This window comes from Colobus angolensis, unplaced genomic scaffold, assembly GCF_000951035.1.
Source record: "Colobus angolensis palliatus isolate OR3802 unplaced genomic scaffold, Cang.pa_1.0 Scaffold27, whole genome shotgun sequence".
In the NCBI taxonomy this organism is placed as follows: Eukaryota; Metazoa; Chordata; class Mammalia; order Primates; family Cercopithecidae; genus Colobus; species Colobus angolensis.
This window is the reverse complement of record NW_012115932.1, coordinates 632,535-647,849: the sequence shown is the minus strand read 5'-3', so window position 1 is coordinate 647,849 and position 15,315 is coordinate 632,535. Positions and strand designations below refer to the sequence as shown.

Below are 15,315 nucleotides of genomic sequence, written 5' to 3'. Positions count from 1 at the left end.
GATCTCAGCTCACTGCAACCTCCGCCTCCCGGGTTCAAGTGATTCTCCTGCCTCAGCCTCCTGAGTAGCTGGGATTACAGATGCACACCACCACACCCAGCTAATTTTTGTATTTTCAGTAGAGACAGGATTTCACCATGTTGACTAGGCTGGTCTCAAACTCCTGACCTCAAGTAATCTGCCTGCCTCGGCCTCCCAAAGTGCTGGGATTACAGGTGTGAGCCACCACGCCTGGCCAACATTTTAAATGATTACTGTAGCCAATGTGTGAAGAACAGATTGGAAGGAACGGGTCAGAGCGGGGGCAGGAAACACAATTTTATTGGGGATTACAATGGTCCAGGCCAGTGGACCAGGTGAGGGCAACAGAAATGGATGGGTCCCAGATGTACTTGCATTATTTTCTTTTTCCTCCATCTCTGCTTGGTGCCAGACATGTCTGTTGTTGGTTACAGCCTCGACAACCACACGCAGAACAACCACCACCACACGCAGAACAACAACGAGTCCCCCCACCACCCCACATGTGACAACAACCATAGCTGCACTTCCAACAACAGTCGTGACCACACCGGATCTCACAACCGGAACACCACTTCAGATGACAACCACTGCCGTCTTCATGACAGCAAACACGTGCCCTTCACCAACCCCAAGCACCCTTCCAGAGGCAGCCACAGGTCTTCTGACTCCTGAGCTTTCTAAGGAAGGGCCCATCCTCACTGCAGGTACGCAGATGTATCTTGGGTTTCTTAGAACAGAGCTGTCTCACTGAATGAGGCAGCCCAGTGACTTGCTCTCTCTCAGTGTGTGTGAGTTGTGTGTGTGCACAGGCGTATATTAGCTTGCTAGGCCTATCAAACAAACACCACAGACTGGGTGGCTTAAACAACAGAAATTTATTTTCCCACTGCTCTGGGTTCTACAAGTCCAAGGTCAAGGTGTCAGCAGGGTTGGTTTCTTCTAAGTCCTCTCTCCTTGACTCGCAGGTGGCTGTCTTCCCTCTGTTTGTCCTTCTGCGTCCTAATCTGTTGTAAGAATACCAGTCGTATTGGATTAGGGTCCATTGTTATGACCTCATATTACCTTAACTATCTCTTTGAAGGCGCTATCTCACTATACATTTGCATCTGAGGTACTGAGGGTTAGCACTTCAACATATGAATTTTGAGGGGTTACAATTTACTCCTTAACAGTAGGCATGTGTGTGTGTGTGTGTGTGTGTGTGCACGCGCACGTGTGTGTGTAAGGAGGTGTTTTCACCAAACTGTTCCTTTTCTTTTTTCATGTTTTCTCTTTTCTTCTGCCTTTTCCTTTGTGTTTTTGAAAAGTCAGCATTTTGGGTTCTCCAGTTGACCTCTAAGGAGTCTTGCAAGAGATATTTATTGAAGAACCAGGAAAGGTCACTCCTGGTCAGACTCCAGTTCCATTCTTTCAGGGGTTAAGTTGCTGCCTGAGCATTAGAGATTGGTTGAGGAAAGACCTCTAGATGCTTTAAAATATCCCCTGATGGTGAGCTAGTTCTAGCCTTGTTTCTTTTTTTTTTTTCCTCGTGGAATTCTTGACCCTGCAACTTGTACCTCTCACTGAGTGACTTGCTCCATTGCTTAGGGGGGCTTGTCAGGGCCGTCACTGTGTGTCAGACTCTGATTCTTCAGTAAGAATTGGGAAAGCAATCATGAGATAGCTTGAAGGCTTTCTTAGACATTTCAGCTGCCTCAAGAAGTCTTGGATAATTCAAATAGCTTTATGAAATTGAATTGGCTAATTCTATTATACTCTGAATAGTCACCTAAAATCCATGAACCCTGAGCCGATCAATTCTTGCATGTATTTTTTTATTCCTTTGGGCTTTAAAATAAATAACTACCGTAAAATACAACATTTATAATTTCTATTTCTTGATTCTAAAAATTACTTGCAATCCTTGAAGAAAACCTGAAATATATAAAGAAGCACCAAGACAGCCATAAAAATACCCTGGAACATGGTGATGCGAGCCTGTAATCCCAACTACTTGGGAGGTTGAGGCAGGAGGATCCCTTGAGCCCAAGAGGTCAATTCCAGCCTGGACAACATAGTGAGACTGTCTTTAAAAAATTAGATAAATTAGAAAAAAAAAAAGTGGCCAGATGCGAGGGCTCATGCCTATAACTCCAGCACTTTGGGAGACCAAGGCAGGTAGATCACTTCAGGTCAGGGGTTCAAACCATCCCAGTCAACATGGTGAAACCGCATCCCTTACTAAAAATACAAAATTAGCCAGGTGTGGTGGCAGGTACCGGTAATCCCAGCTACTCGGGAGGCTGAGGCAGGAGAGTCGCTTGAATCTCAAAGGTGGAGACTGCAGTGAGCCGAGATTGTGCCACTGCACTCCACCCTGGGTGACAGAGCAAGATTCTGTTTCAAAAAATTAATTAATTAATTAAAAAATTAAAAAAGATACTCTCAAATCCCACCACCCACCACAAACACAGTAACACTGTTATTTTTTAGCTGCCTTTTATCCAACCTTTTTCTCTTCCAGAATCAGAAACTGTCCTCCCCAGTGACTCCTGGAGTAGTGCCGAGTCTCCTGCAGACACTGTCCTGCTGACATCCAAAGGTGTGCAGACACTCACCCTCTCTGTCCTCCCTCACCCCTTGGACTGAGGAGTGGGAAATTACTAAAAGTCTTACTGAATCAGATGACTGACAACCTCTTTGGGTCTTTTGTGCCATAAAATCCCCCTGCGGCAAATTGGCCTCAGGGTAGCCTTTGTAGTTTGTTCCTTCTTGTGGCTAAGACAGACAGACAGACAGAGAGAGAGAGAGAGAGAGAAAGAAGAAGGAGGAGGAGGAGGAGGAAGAGGAGGAGGAGCAGGAGGAGGAAGAGGAGGAGAGAGGGAAAAGGAAGGCCCTTCTTGATTGGTGCAATTCTCCGCAGTAGCTCATGGTACATCTCTAGGATGTTTGCTTTTTGACTCTAGGCTAAGTAGCACTTAGATGTCTCATTCTAATTTCATGCACACAAATCTTCTTTGTTGAGACTGCTGAGGGGATTACTCATTCAACACATTGACTTTTTAGAGTGGAGGGAGAATCAGTCACTCTTTTGTTATTTATCTTGTCATCTACCCATCAAAACTTCTTCAGGTAGTTACTGGGGCCTGGGATGGGGTATACCCTGAAATAAGACACAAATGGCATCCTTGGGGGTACTAGACAGGACCACTTGGGGTTGACTCCCCAGTTCTATTACTTTTTGCTGGGATCCCTGGCCTCAGTTTATTCCTAGGTTTGTTGTAGAGTTGTATAACTTCATGCATGTAAGGACTTAGAAGAGTGCCTGGCACGTTTGTAAGCACTCACATGGGAGATGTTACCGTAATGGAGCTAATAATCTAGCAAAGGAAACCATACATCTGTAAGGTAAGTAAATCAGTGTTTGTCATAGTACAACACAGGGGTATGATAGAGTGATTTATGTGGGCGCTCTTGCTTCACTCTGCCTAAGTACAAATCCTGCCTTTTTCCTGCTTGTGTGATTTTAGCTAATCTACCTAATCTCTCTGGGTCTTAGTTTCCTCATTGGTAAAATGGGAATAACACTTATCCTGTCACTCTTTCTAAGGATTAAATGACAGAATCCATGTAGGTCACTTAGGACAGTGTCTAGCACATACTTTTTTTTTTTTCAATGACAGAAGTCAGTATAGGGACAGTTGAGTACCAAAAGCAGGAAGACAAGCATTTACCTAAGTCTGTTTTCTGTTTTCCTTTGTTTTTCCAAAGAGTCCAAAGTTTGGGATCTCCCACCAACATCCCACGTGTCGATGTGGAAAACGAGTGATTCAGTGTCTTCTCCTCAGCCTGGAGGTAAGGGGGCTGTGATTTTTTATTTTATTTTATTTTATTTCATTAATTTCTCTTTCTTTCTTTGTTTCCTTTTTTTTTTTTTTTTTTGTAGAGATGAGGTCTCACCATGTTGCCTAGGCTGGTCTCAAACCTCTTGGCCTCAAGTGATCCTCCTGCCTTGGCCTCCCAAAGTGCTAGAGCCTCCTGCCTGGCCTGGGGCTGTGTTCTTATGAGTGGCTTGTCTTTGGATATGGAAACAATCTGTCATCTGTCTGGTTGTCTTGGGATTCAACTATTCTGGCTCCTTTGTGGCCACATACCACATCCTCCTGCCTCCTGAGGTGAAAGCAAAACATGCTGCAAGCATCAGTTCTGGCTTCTCCTCTCCTCTGCTCATCTCTGAAGCCCCTCTGTTGAAATCTTCTTTCTTCCTTAGCAACTGCGGACCTGAAGCCAGGAATGATAGTAGGAAAACCATCTATTCATTTTTCAAATTTTTATTATTTTTATTTTAAATTACACAAATATCACACTAATGCATTTTTGTTAGGGGTGCATAAAAACAGATAGAAATAAAATTCTCTTTCACTCCTTGCCCTCAATCCCAGCCCCCTGCCATGAGATAATAACTGTTATTAGTTGAAGATGACCATTCTAGGTCTTTTTTCCATTCCCTTACGTGTCTACATAGATAGAGAAATATATAGTTCAGTTTTGTGCATGTTTTTAAACAGTGTTATCATACTATATGCTGCATTCTGCATTTTGTTTTATTCACTTATTGTTATATATTGGTCCACTTTCTTCTTTAATCTATGTAGATATGTATCATTATGTCAAATTGCTGTGTAGTATTTTGTATTATGAGTACTCACAGTATTTCTTGTCTATTGAGGGGCATTTAGGTTGTTTCAATGTTTCCTTTTTATAAACAGTGCGGCAGTGAGCATCCTAGGACATGCGTGCCTCCCTAACCATTCATGCAAGTGTTTCTGTAGTTAGGATGGGGACCAAAAAGTAAAAATTACTGGTTAAAAGAAATGTGCACCTTTAAATTTAACAGCTTGTAGAAAAATGTTCTCAGAAAAGGCTGTGCCAATTTATTTTTCCACCCACAGAGTATCTGCTTTCCCATATCCTCCCTACACTTGATATGACCATTTGTGTAAGTTTTTCAATCTTATGAAAAGAAAATGTCATCTTGTCCTTTTTTTTTTTTTTTTGAGACAGAGCCTCACTCTGTAACTCTGTAGCCCAAGTTAGAGTGCAGTGGTGCGATCTCCGCTCATAGAAACCTCCGCCTCCTGGGCTTAAGCGATTCTCGTGCCTCAGCCTCCCGAGTAGCTGGAACTACAGGTGCATGCCACCATGCCTGACTAACTTTTTGTATTTTAGTAGAGATGGGGTTTCACCACGTTGCCCTGGGTGGTCTTGAACTTCTAAGCTCAGGTGATCCACCTGCCTCAGCCTCCCAAAGTGCTGGGGTTACAGGCATGAGCCACCTTACCCAGCCCATCTTGTTCATTTCTTATCCTGATTAATGGAGAGTTTGAGTTCCTTTCTATATGTTTATTAGCCAGGAAACAGGCATCCTTTAATTCTGTGAAGGAGACAATGTAACATCACTCTCAAAAGTTCAGAAGAGTCCAGGCATGGTGACTCACACCTGTAATCCCAGCTCTTTGGGAGGCCGAGGTGGGCGGATCATGAGGTCAGGAGATCGAGACCATCCTATCTAACATGGTGAAATCCCATCTCCACTAATATATATATGTGTGTGTGTGTGTGTGTGTGTGTGTGTGTGTGTATATATATATATATGTATATATAAATTAGCCAGACATGATGGCGGGCACCTGTAGTCCCAGCTACTCTACTCGCGAGGCTGAGGCAGGAGAATAGTGTGAACCTGGGAGGCGGAGCTTGTCGTGAGCCGAGATAGCGCCACTGCACACCAGCCTGGGTGACAGAGTGACACTCTGTCTAAAAAAAAAAGAAAAAGCTCAGAAGACAGAATTGGAGGAAACAGACAAGAGTGAATGGAAGGGGACAGGTTTTGAAGTAAGACTGTAACTTAGGATGAAATGCAAGGGGGACCTGATATTAAGACGCTTTGACCTGCACTAACTCATACAGTGGGAAAACAGAAAATCTGGACTAGTAGTTGATAATTTAAGGGAAATGGGGTGCCAAAGATCCAGACTCTCTTTGTTTATGGGATGGGGTAAGGGTGGGGGACTATTTTCTGACAAAGAAAGAGAAGGCAGTGACTAGAAAGGTGATGGAAAGCAGGGAGAGCATTCTAACACCATCATCCTTTATTCCATTTAAATCTTGAACTATTTTACATTGAATTACAAGGGAATAAGAGGTTGTGTGATTTTTACCTTCCATAAGCTTCTTGATAGTTTTCATTTCTCTCCTCCTTGACCAAATGCCAGAAGAGAGAACCCTTGCTGCTGGCCTGAAGAGGAGGTTGGTGTAAGAAGGCCAGTCAGTCTCTATGGAACATTTAGTCGTTAGGGATGAAAAGCAGGGTTTACTGAGCACGTATTATGTGCTAGGTCAGTGTCAAGTGGTCTTCCTGGGCCACTTCATTTAATCCGTCTTTAGCAAATGCTCATATTTTTGTTTTATCTAAATCTCCCAAGGCCACACAGCTCTCAGGTGTCCGGTCTGGGATGTCTAGCTCTGATTCTACACTCTTTAGATATCATTTTATTTTATCTGGCTTTCTAATCTGAAATTAAAAGTCATATTCTTTTAACCTCTATTCATTTATTTTAAATTACGCAAACATTACACTCTTGCTTTTTTGTTAGGGGTACATAAAAACAGATAGAAATAAAATTCTTTCACTCCTTACTTCCTCTCTTCCCACTGTTCTTTTGGTAATGAAACATTCATAGTGATAATTGTGGTTAACATCCCCCGAGGACTTATCTATGCATTAGGTACTGTGATCCGCGTTTTTGCATTAATTTTCTTATTTGAATCTCACAACAACCTCCTAGGCAACTATAGATATTATCCTCATTTTATAGGTAAAGAAATGGAGGGTCAGAGACTTTATTAGGGAAGCTAACACCTACCATTGTAGGTCTGCCATTGTTTTAACACCATACACATTACATGTATTATCTCTTTTGATTGTCCACAAATTCCTAAGAAATGGGTACCATTATCACCTCCATTTTAGAGCCCTTGAAGATTAAAAACTTGCCCAGTAAATGGCCGATCTGGATCTAACCCATGTCTTTTCAACTCTAAATCACTCTAGCACCATGCTGCTCTGCTTCCTCCTGGTCTCCCCTCTGGTGCCTCTTTTACAGAATAAGACTACATCTTCATTCACATGAAAACCCTTTCAACCCACTTCAGAGGGCCTGCAGGCTTCTGTGGGTTTTTCTTTCTCTGGCTAACAATCCTCAATTCCCTCTCCATTTTCTCATGTAATTTTCGGATGGCAAAACTTCCGTGGTTGCAGGCTGATTTAAATCCTTCAAGAGGGTCTTGTCAATCATTGTTCTCTAAAATTAGCATGACCCAGGGTAGCAATTTCTTGCCTCCACTTTAAGGCTGCCTAGAATGCAGCTCAGAGATGTAGAGTGACTTGTCTTAAGATCACACAGCTGAACAGCGGGAGAGCTGGGAGTCATACCCAGTTTTTAGAGATTTTAAACCGTGCCTATGGATTCCTGGATGGGGGATATCTGTAGATGAGCTTCCTGCGGGAAGGGCATGACCCTCCTGAAATTATATGCATAATTGTATGTATGTATGCACACATAATTTTCTGGGGCAAAGTCCAGGACTTTCATTCAATTCTCTAAATATTCTACAAAGCCCTAAATGGCTAGGAACTATAATTCAGTAAAAAATACAAGCACAAACAGACAAATTGATGGTAACAACTCACGTGAAAATATGACATAGGTCCCACTCCCCCCAAATCTGTTAGAGTAATACAAACTCACACCTCGATACCTAGGAACTCTGATCATACCTTTTTGCCTATGGGATTAATTTTATTTCTTTTTTCTTTTCTTTTTTTTTTTTTTTGAGGCAGAGCCTTACCTTTGTCACCCAGGTTGGAGTGCAGTGGCGTGATCTTGGCTCACTGCAACCTCTGCCTCCTGGGTTCAAGTGATTCTCCTGCCTCAGCCTCCTAAGTAGCTGGGACTACAGGCATCCACCGCCACCCCTGGCTAATTTTTGTGTGTGTGTATTTTTAGTAGAGATGGGGTTTCACCGTATTGACTAGACTATACATGAACTCCTGACCTTGTGATCCACCCACCTCGGCCTCCCAAAGTGCTGGGATTACAGGTGTGAGCCACTGCACCCAGCCGGGATTCATTTTATTTCTTGCTTGGTAGCAGGAATGTGTGAAATGGCCCCCAGTTGCTCCCAAAAGGCCCCATCTCTACTGGGTAGGGACTCTGAAGCCAGGACATAAAAAGCCACATAACTATGCCATTTCCTAAATAAAATCAGGTGGCCTGGGATTAAGTTCCCTACTGACTGTATCTCAGGCTTATGTTCACTGCCTCTATAACATCTCAAATTCCTATCCTTTCTTTTTTGTACTTTCTTCTCATAGCCTGTTCGGTAGCATTAGGTGGGAGTTGAAAGAGTTGAGTCAGGGAGCCCAAAGGCTCCTGATTATATCCTACCTCTGCCATTTTGTGAGATTTTTGTTTTTCTTGTAGAATCTCAGGTGAGGTATTTCTTCTATCCTTTCTGAATCTCAGTTTCCTCAAAATGTAAAATGGGGATAACAGTAGTGCTTATTGTGTAGGGCTGTTAAGTGACAATATGCATGAGAAAAATGCCTAGTACATAATTATTGGCTTGTAAATAATAGTCATTAGGAGGGAATTCTATTTTTTTCTTTTCTTTACATCTCTGCTTGCTAGTCCAGATCACAAACCTTCATTTTCAGGCAGTCCAGCAGGGTAACAAGAGGCCACCTCTGCCAGCTCCCAACTGACTGGCTGTTCCTGATAAGTACATAGATAATTTTTGGTTTTACGATTTTTTTAACTACTAATCACACTAGGGAAACAGCTGAGGAGTGACAAAATCACAAACCCTGAGAAGTTACAAAAGCTTTTACAATCTCATAGTAGTAATTCTCAGTATTAGAACAGATCTGAGATTCTGAAAGCTTTTCACTGACCTCTGTTTAGATGGTTCTGTGGAACTCTCAATTACTGGTTTTATTCCTGTGGGTGAACATCTTTAATTTTCAACTGCCTCTCAGTTGTTTTGTTCTCACATTGCTCAATCTATTGAGGCTCCACTCGATAATTTAGGCTTGAGAATCAAGTTACAGCTGAAAAAGAGCTGTGGTCCAGTTTGCCATCCAAATGCTTCCAGGTTTGTGTTATTTATTTTACAAAGCAACTTCATGTACATGCCTTCTAGCTCAATGCTCTCCTCCAATTTTTAGGTGGCTGGTCGGCAGATATCAACCAAAGAAGACCTACTTAGTGTGGCAAATTCTAACGTCCACTCTCTGGATGCCAGATATAGGGCTCAGAGATGTAGAATGATTTACCCAAGGTCACACAGCTAGAAAGAGGGAGAACTGGGACTCACACTCACATTTCAGGGATTTTAAACTTGTGTCTGCGAACTTCTGGGGGATGTGGGGTGGGCAGGGGGGGCGGAAGTCTTGTCTGTAGAATACTAGGAAACTAAGAAGATGGGAAATTGAGACCTAGAGAAGGCCAAGGAATTGAGAGAAGCCTTGTAGTGAGTTAGGAAGAGAGCTAAGGCAAGAGGCCAGTGGTCCTGATCCCGTGTAGAACTGGTCTTTGCTCCCAGACTGGCAGTTACTGTTTCTCAGCAGAGCTTTTTTGAATGCAGGGTTCCTTACTTACTCCTAATATATGAGGTTTCACTTTTTCTTGTGTCCCAAATGAATCATTATATCTATAATCAGCAGGAAGTCAGAACTGTAGGACAAATTCAAATTGAAAGCACCAAAAAGCACATGAGGACTTTGCTGTCAATATTCAAATTGGGAAAAATGAAGATTGCTCTGACAATAACAACATTTTTCTTTCCTTGTGATACTTAATGGTGGTTATTTCTTGGTCCCAGGGACAAGAATATGGGGGAGTGGGTTAGGGATGAGTTTAGAAACATTTTTTTTCTATTACTATGTATTTTTATTTTGCAAAGCCAGTCAAAGCTTCAAGGTCCAAAACAAGCTGGCCTTTCCATGGAAGCATGCTCAGAGGGAAATGTGGTTGGACATGGAATCTTAAATCTGTACCTTGTAACTCTGGCATTTAGTTTGGATATATGACAATAGGTAATATATTTGCTTGCTACTTTATGTGGCATAGGACATGTAAAAATGAGTAAGTCATGGCCTTCATCTTTAAAGTGATCACACTTTAGTGGGATGGACAGGCTTGTGCATAACAAACCATCCTTTAGTGAGCTCTGCTTTGAGATAGAGGTAAGAAAAGGTACACTGGGGCCCAAGGTAGAAGAGGTGAAAATGAAAATGAGGGCCAGGGTCAGGGCTGATTTTACTCATTGACCTCTGAATTGGTTCTTCAAGGAGAAAATGCTATTAAGGAGGGAAGAGCCAACAGGATGGAAGAACAGCATGAGCAAAGACAGGCAAATGTAATACAAGCATGATGTCTTTAGTGATTATTTAACAGTCTGGTTTAATCCAAAAATAGGGATAGGAAGCTGGTAATGGTCTAGGTTCTTGAGGGACTTGTATGATCGACTAAAGAATTTATATTTTATTTCAGAGTCATGAGGAATCGTTCACGTTTTTTGAGTAGGGAGTGACATTTTCAATTGTTTTAGGAAAAATTGCTCTGGCAAGGATATGGAAGATGGATTTGATGGGAGCAAGGCTGGAGGCTCCTGCAATACTTTAGGTGAAGCATGAGTGTCTAGATTAGAATGACAGCAGCAGTAACAATAGAGAGGGGACAGAGTCACAGCCATTTAGCAATTAGGAGTCAGAGGACTTGGTGGCCTAAGTGGAGAATGAAGGACGGCTAATTCTCTGCAGCTGGGAGAATGGGTCAATGTGTGGGTTAACTGGTAAAGGAGCTCCATGAGGAAGAGTTAAGTTTGTGTGTGAGATCTTGAGTTTGAAATGCCTCTGAGAAGTGTCTAACAGGCAGTTGGAAGTGTGGGTCTGGGCTGACTCATGGATGCCTGGGTGGGTGTCTTTGCTAATTGGCACTTATATCTGATCAAAATAATTACTACAATGATTCATATTACAAGTGCTAAATAAAGACTTGCCAGTATACCAATACTTTCATGCATATTCTCTCAAAAGGGATAGTACAAGACTAAGGATATAATTTGGGAGGTCATTCCTCATAAATGGCACTTATTGAGTACTTATTATATGCCAAGGCTTGGCTCAATGTGTCCAGTGCATTGTCTCATTGTGAGCAATTGTCTGAATCTGCGAGGAAGATTCTATTATAAGGTCCACGATAAAGGAGAAAAACTAAGGTTTGAAGAGGTTAAAAAATTGGCCAGAATTTGAATACCAGGTCTCTTTGGTGCTTGAACCTGAGCTCTTACACATTTTATTACCTTGCCTCATTAGTGGAGGAGGGATAATGGAAGTTCCTGTATAATCACCTAAAGATACTGTGTGAGATGAAGAGAGAAATGAAGAGGTGCAAAGGAAGACTCTCTCCCCACAAAGAAGCAGTACGCTGGGGAAGCTTGTGGTGGAGGAAGAAAAGCCAGCTAAGGAGCTACTCCTAAGCCAGCTAAGGAGCTAGACAGGGAGACACCAAAAGTAGAATGGGATGCATAAGCACACAAGGGCAGAGGAAGCTGGGCTGTCAAAGCCTAGGGAGAGTGTAGTTAAAGATTAGGAAATTCTAGGAGGAGGCATTTAGAGAGGTGACTGTGTACTGCAGCAGGGTCACCATGAAGTGGACAGAGAGTGTGAGCTCTGGGGGCAGACTTCATGAAATCCCGAAATGAGCAATTGCTAGAGGATGAATGTTTGATGTTCTTTCAAGAAATTTAGAGGGGAGGCAGGGTAGAGAAGGAAGGAGCCGTGGAATGAGCAAGGTGTATTCTGGCATGGCATAGGAAGATGCAGTCAAATGTGGCAGAGGTAGGTTTGATCTAGACCTGGAGATAAGAGAGAAGAGGGTGAGGAGAGAATAAATGAAGGTGTGAGAACAATCACATCTCATGTTGACCTCAAGGAGGTAGGAGAAGACTGGGGAACCAGGACCTTGAACTTGGAGGTCATCTAATCCATGAATACCAGACCTGATCATGCGTTAGAATCACAGGGAGCTCAGTAAAAATATAGGTCTCCTTAGTGTACCTAAGACTTGCAGATGAGAACCTCTGGCAGTGGGGTCAAGAAATTGTATGTTTAACAAACCACAGATGAGTCTTTTGAAGCCACAGCCCTGGTCCCAAGAAGGCAGTTAGGGATTACTAGTATAGTACACTCTCCTTATTTTACAAATAAGGAAATTGAGGCACAGAGACATTTAAAAAGTTTAAGGAGGAGTGGGAACTCATCCTTAGGTAGGAGTCTCTTCTGGCTCCCAAATTAGAGCTCATTGCCCTACGTTGCACTATTTTAATAAAGTAAAGATAAAATTGAGCCCTGTCAGAACCTGACACTTTTCTGAGCCTTTCGCTGATCAAGGGCATGGAAAAGTTGTAGGAGGAATTGCCATTCTCAGTGCAAGTTCAGCAGAAGGAACAGAGAAAGGCAGAGGAACGAAGCAAACCACATTTGTACTCACCAATGCCATTGTTAGGAAGAAATAAATTGGATGCACTTGATTTCAAAGTCAACATCTTTCATGAGGTATTAACAGATTTGTTTTATCTCTCATGCCCAGTGCTGTTCACAGGCTTGAATCAGTTGGTAACCCGGCTGGGGGATAAAGGAAAAGGACAAAAGTGGATTCTTATTATTTTTTCTCACAATAGCATTTTAGTCTACCAACTGTACAACTTTTTTATTAACAACACTGGAATTGAACCCATGTAATTCTAGCATCTAACAGCTCACCTTCAGAAATGTCAACCAAATAAGATCAAATAAAATTGCCAAGTTTTAAAAGAGGTATATCCACGTAAGAGAAACAAAGAGTGAAAAAGAAATAAGGGGTGAGCTGTTGAAACACAACACAAAGCCAGCCCCAAGATAGGTCCTCATTGATGGCTAACAAACTGAGCTGGGTGTCCCCCCTCTGTAGGTCAAAACATCTCTCTGATGCAGAGCTGGAAAGGGGTTTCTAGGCACTGGACAGGTCTCTGATTTCACAGCGGGTAGAATAAATGAGTAAACCTCAGTGAGTTCTGCAGTGTGGTCTCTCTGTTTTCTGCCCTGTAAACAAGTCAACAAATAAAGGTACAAATGCCCCTTGGCAAGATCTACCATCTGTAATTGGGGACTGTTGAACCCTGTGATACTCAACAGTACAATGGAGGGGAAAAGAAGTGGAACCTGGAATCAGATGTCATTGCCCTACCATTCACTAGCTCTCATTATTACCAGTGCAGCCTTGGGCAAGACATGGACCCCTCAGAGCTTTCATTTCCTCCTCTTTCTCTTTCTTTTCTTTTTTTTTTTTTGAGACGGAGTCTTGCTCTGTCGCCCAGGCTGGAGTGCAGTGGCGTGATCTCGGCTCATTGCAAGCTCCGCCTCCTGGGTTCACACCATTCTCCTGCCTCAGCCTCCTGAGTAGCTGGGACTACAGGCATCCACCGCCACCCCTGGCTAATTTTTGTGTGTGTGTATTTTTAGTAGAGATGGGGTTTCACCGTATTGACTAGACTATACATGAACTCCTGACCTTGTGATCCACCCACCTCGGCCTCCCAAAGTGCTGGGATTACAGGTGTGAGCCACTGCACCCAGCCGGGATTCATTTTATTTCTTGCTTGGTAGCAGGAATGTGTGAAATGGCCCCCAGTTGCTCCCAAAAGGCCCCATCTCTACTGGGTAGGGACTCTGAAGCCAGGACATAAAAAGCCACATAACTATGCCATTTCCTAAATAAAATCAGGTGGCCTGGGATTAAGTTCCCTACTGACTGTATCTCAGGCTTATGTTCACTGCCTCTATAACATCTCAAATTCCTATCCTTTCTTTTTTGTACTTTCTTCTCATAGCCTGTTCGGTAGCATTAGGTGGGAGTTGAAAGAGTTGAGTCAGGGAGCCCAAAGGCTCCTGATTATATCCTACCTCTGCCATTTTGTGAGATTTTTGTTTTTCTTGTAGAATCTCAGGTGAGGTATTTCTTCTATCCTTTCTGAATCTCAGTTTCCTCAAAATGTAAAATGGGGATAACAGTAGTGCTTATTGTGTAGGGCTGTTAAGTGACAATATGCATGAGAAAAATGCCTAGTACATAATTATTGGCTTGTAAATAATAGTCATTAGGAGGGAATTCTATTTTTTTCTTTTCTTTACATCTCTGCTTGCTAGTCCAGATCACAAACCTTCATTTTCAGGCAGTCCAGCAGGGTAACAAGAGGCCACCTCTGCCAGCTCCCAACTGACTGGCTGTTCCTGATAAGTACATAGATAATTTTTGGTTTTACGATTTTTTTAACTACTAATCACACTAGGGAAACAGCTGAGGAGTGACAAAATCACAAACCCTGAGAAGTTACAAAAGCTTTTACAATCTCATAGTAGTAATTCTCAGTATTAGAACAGATCTGAGATTCTGAAAGCTTTTCACTGACCTCTGTTTAGATGGTTCTGTGGAACTCTCAATTACTGGTTTTATTCCTGTGGGTGAACATCTTTAATTTTCAACTGCCTCTCAGTTGTTTTGTTCTCACATTGCTCAATCTATTGAGGCTCCACTCGATAATTTAGGCTTGAGAATCAAGTTACAGCTGAAAAAGAGCTGTGGTCCAGTTTGCCATCCAAATGCTTCCAGGTTTGTGTTATTTATTTTACAAAGCAACTTCATGTACATGCCTTCTAGCTCAATGCTCTCCTCCAATTTTTAGGTGGCTGGTCGGCAGATATCAACCAAAGAAGACCTACTTAGTGTGGCAAATTCTAACGTCCACTCTCTGGATGCCAGATATAGGGCTCAGAGATGTAGAATGATTTACCCAAGGTCACACAGCTAGAAAGAGGGAGAACTGGGACTCACACTCACATTTCAGGGATTTTAAACTTGTGTCTGCGAACTTCTGGGGGATGTGGGGTGGGCAGGGGGGGCGGAAGTCTTGTCTGTAGAATACTAGGAAACTAAGAAGATGGGAAATTGAGACCTAGAGAAGGCCAAGGAATTGAGAGAAGCCTTGTAGTGAGTTAGGAAGAGAGCTAAGGCAAGAGGCCAGTGGTCCTGATCCCGTGTAGAACTGGTCTTTGCTCCCAGACTGGCAGTTACTGTTTCTCAGCAGAGCTTTTTTGAATGCAGGGTTCCTTACTTACTCCTAATATATGAGGTTTCACTTTTTCTTGTG

General features: G+C 42.6%; 1 protein-coding gene across 2 annotated transcripts in view; it reads left to right on the top strand.

Annotated features, from left to right (window-relative positions):
* The window catches only part of TIMD4 (T-cell immunoglobulin and mucin domain containing 4), a 52,831-nt gene that overhangs the window by 16,659 nt on the left and 20,857 nt on the right, over nt 1-15,315 (top strand). Inside the window, exons 3-5 of one of the 2 annotated variants that reach the window (XM_011947662.1) lie at nt 456-728; nt 2,528-2,605; nt 3,775-3,858. In XM_011947662.1, the coding sequence (XP_011803052.1) occupies nt 456-728; nt 2,528-2,605; nt 3,775-3,858 (435 nt within the window). The remainder of the gene's footprint in view (nt 1-455; nt 729-2,527; nt 2,606-3,774; nt 3,859-15,315) is intronic. The other variant, XM_011947663.1, reaches the window with a different exon arrangement.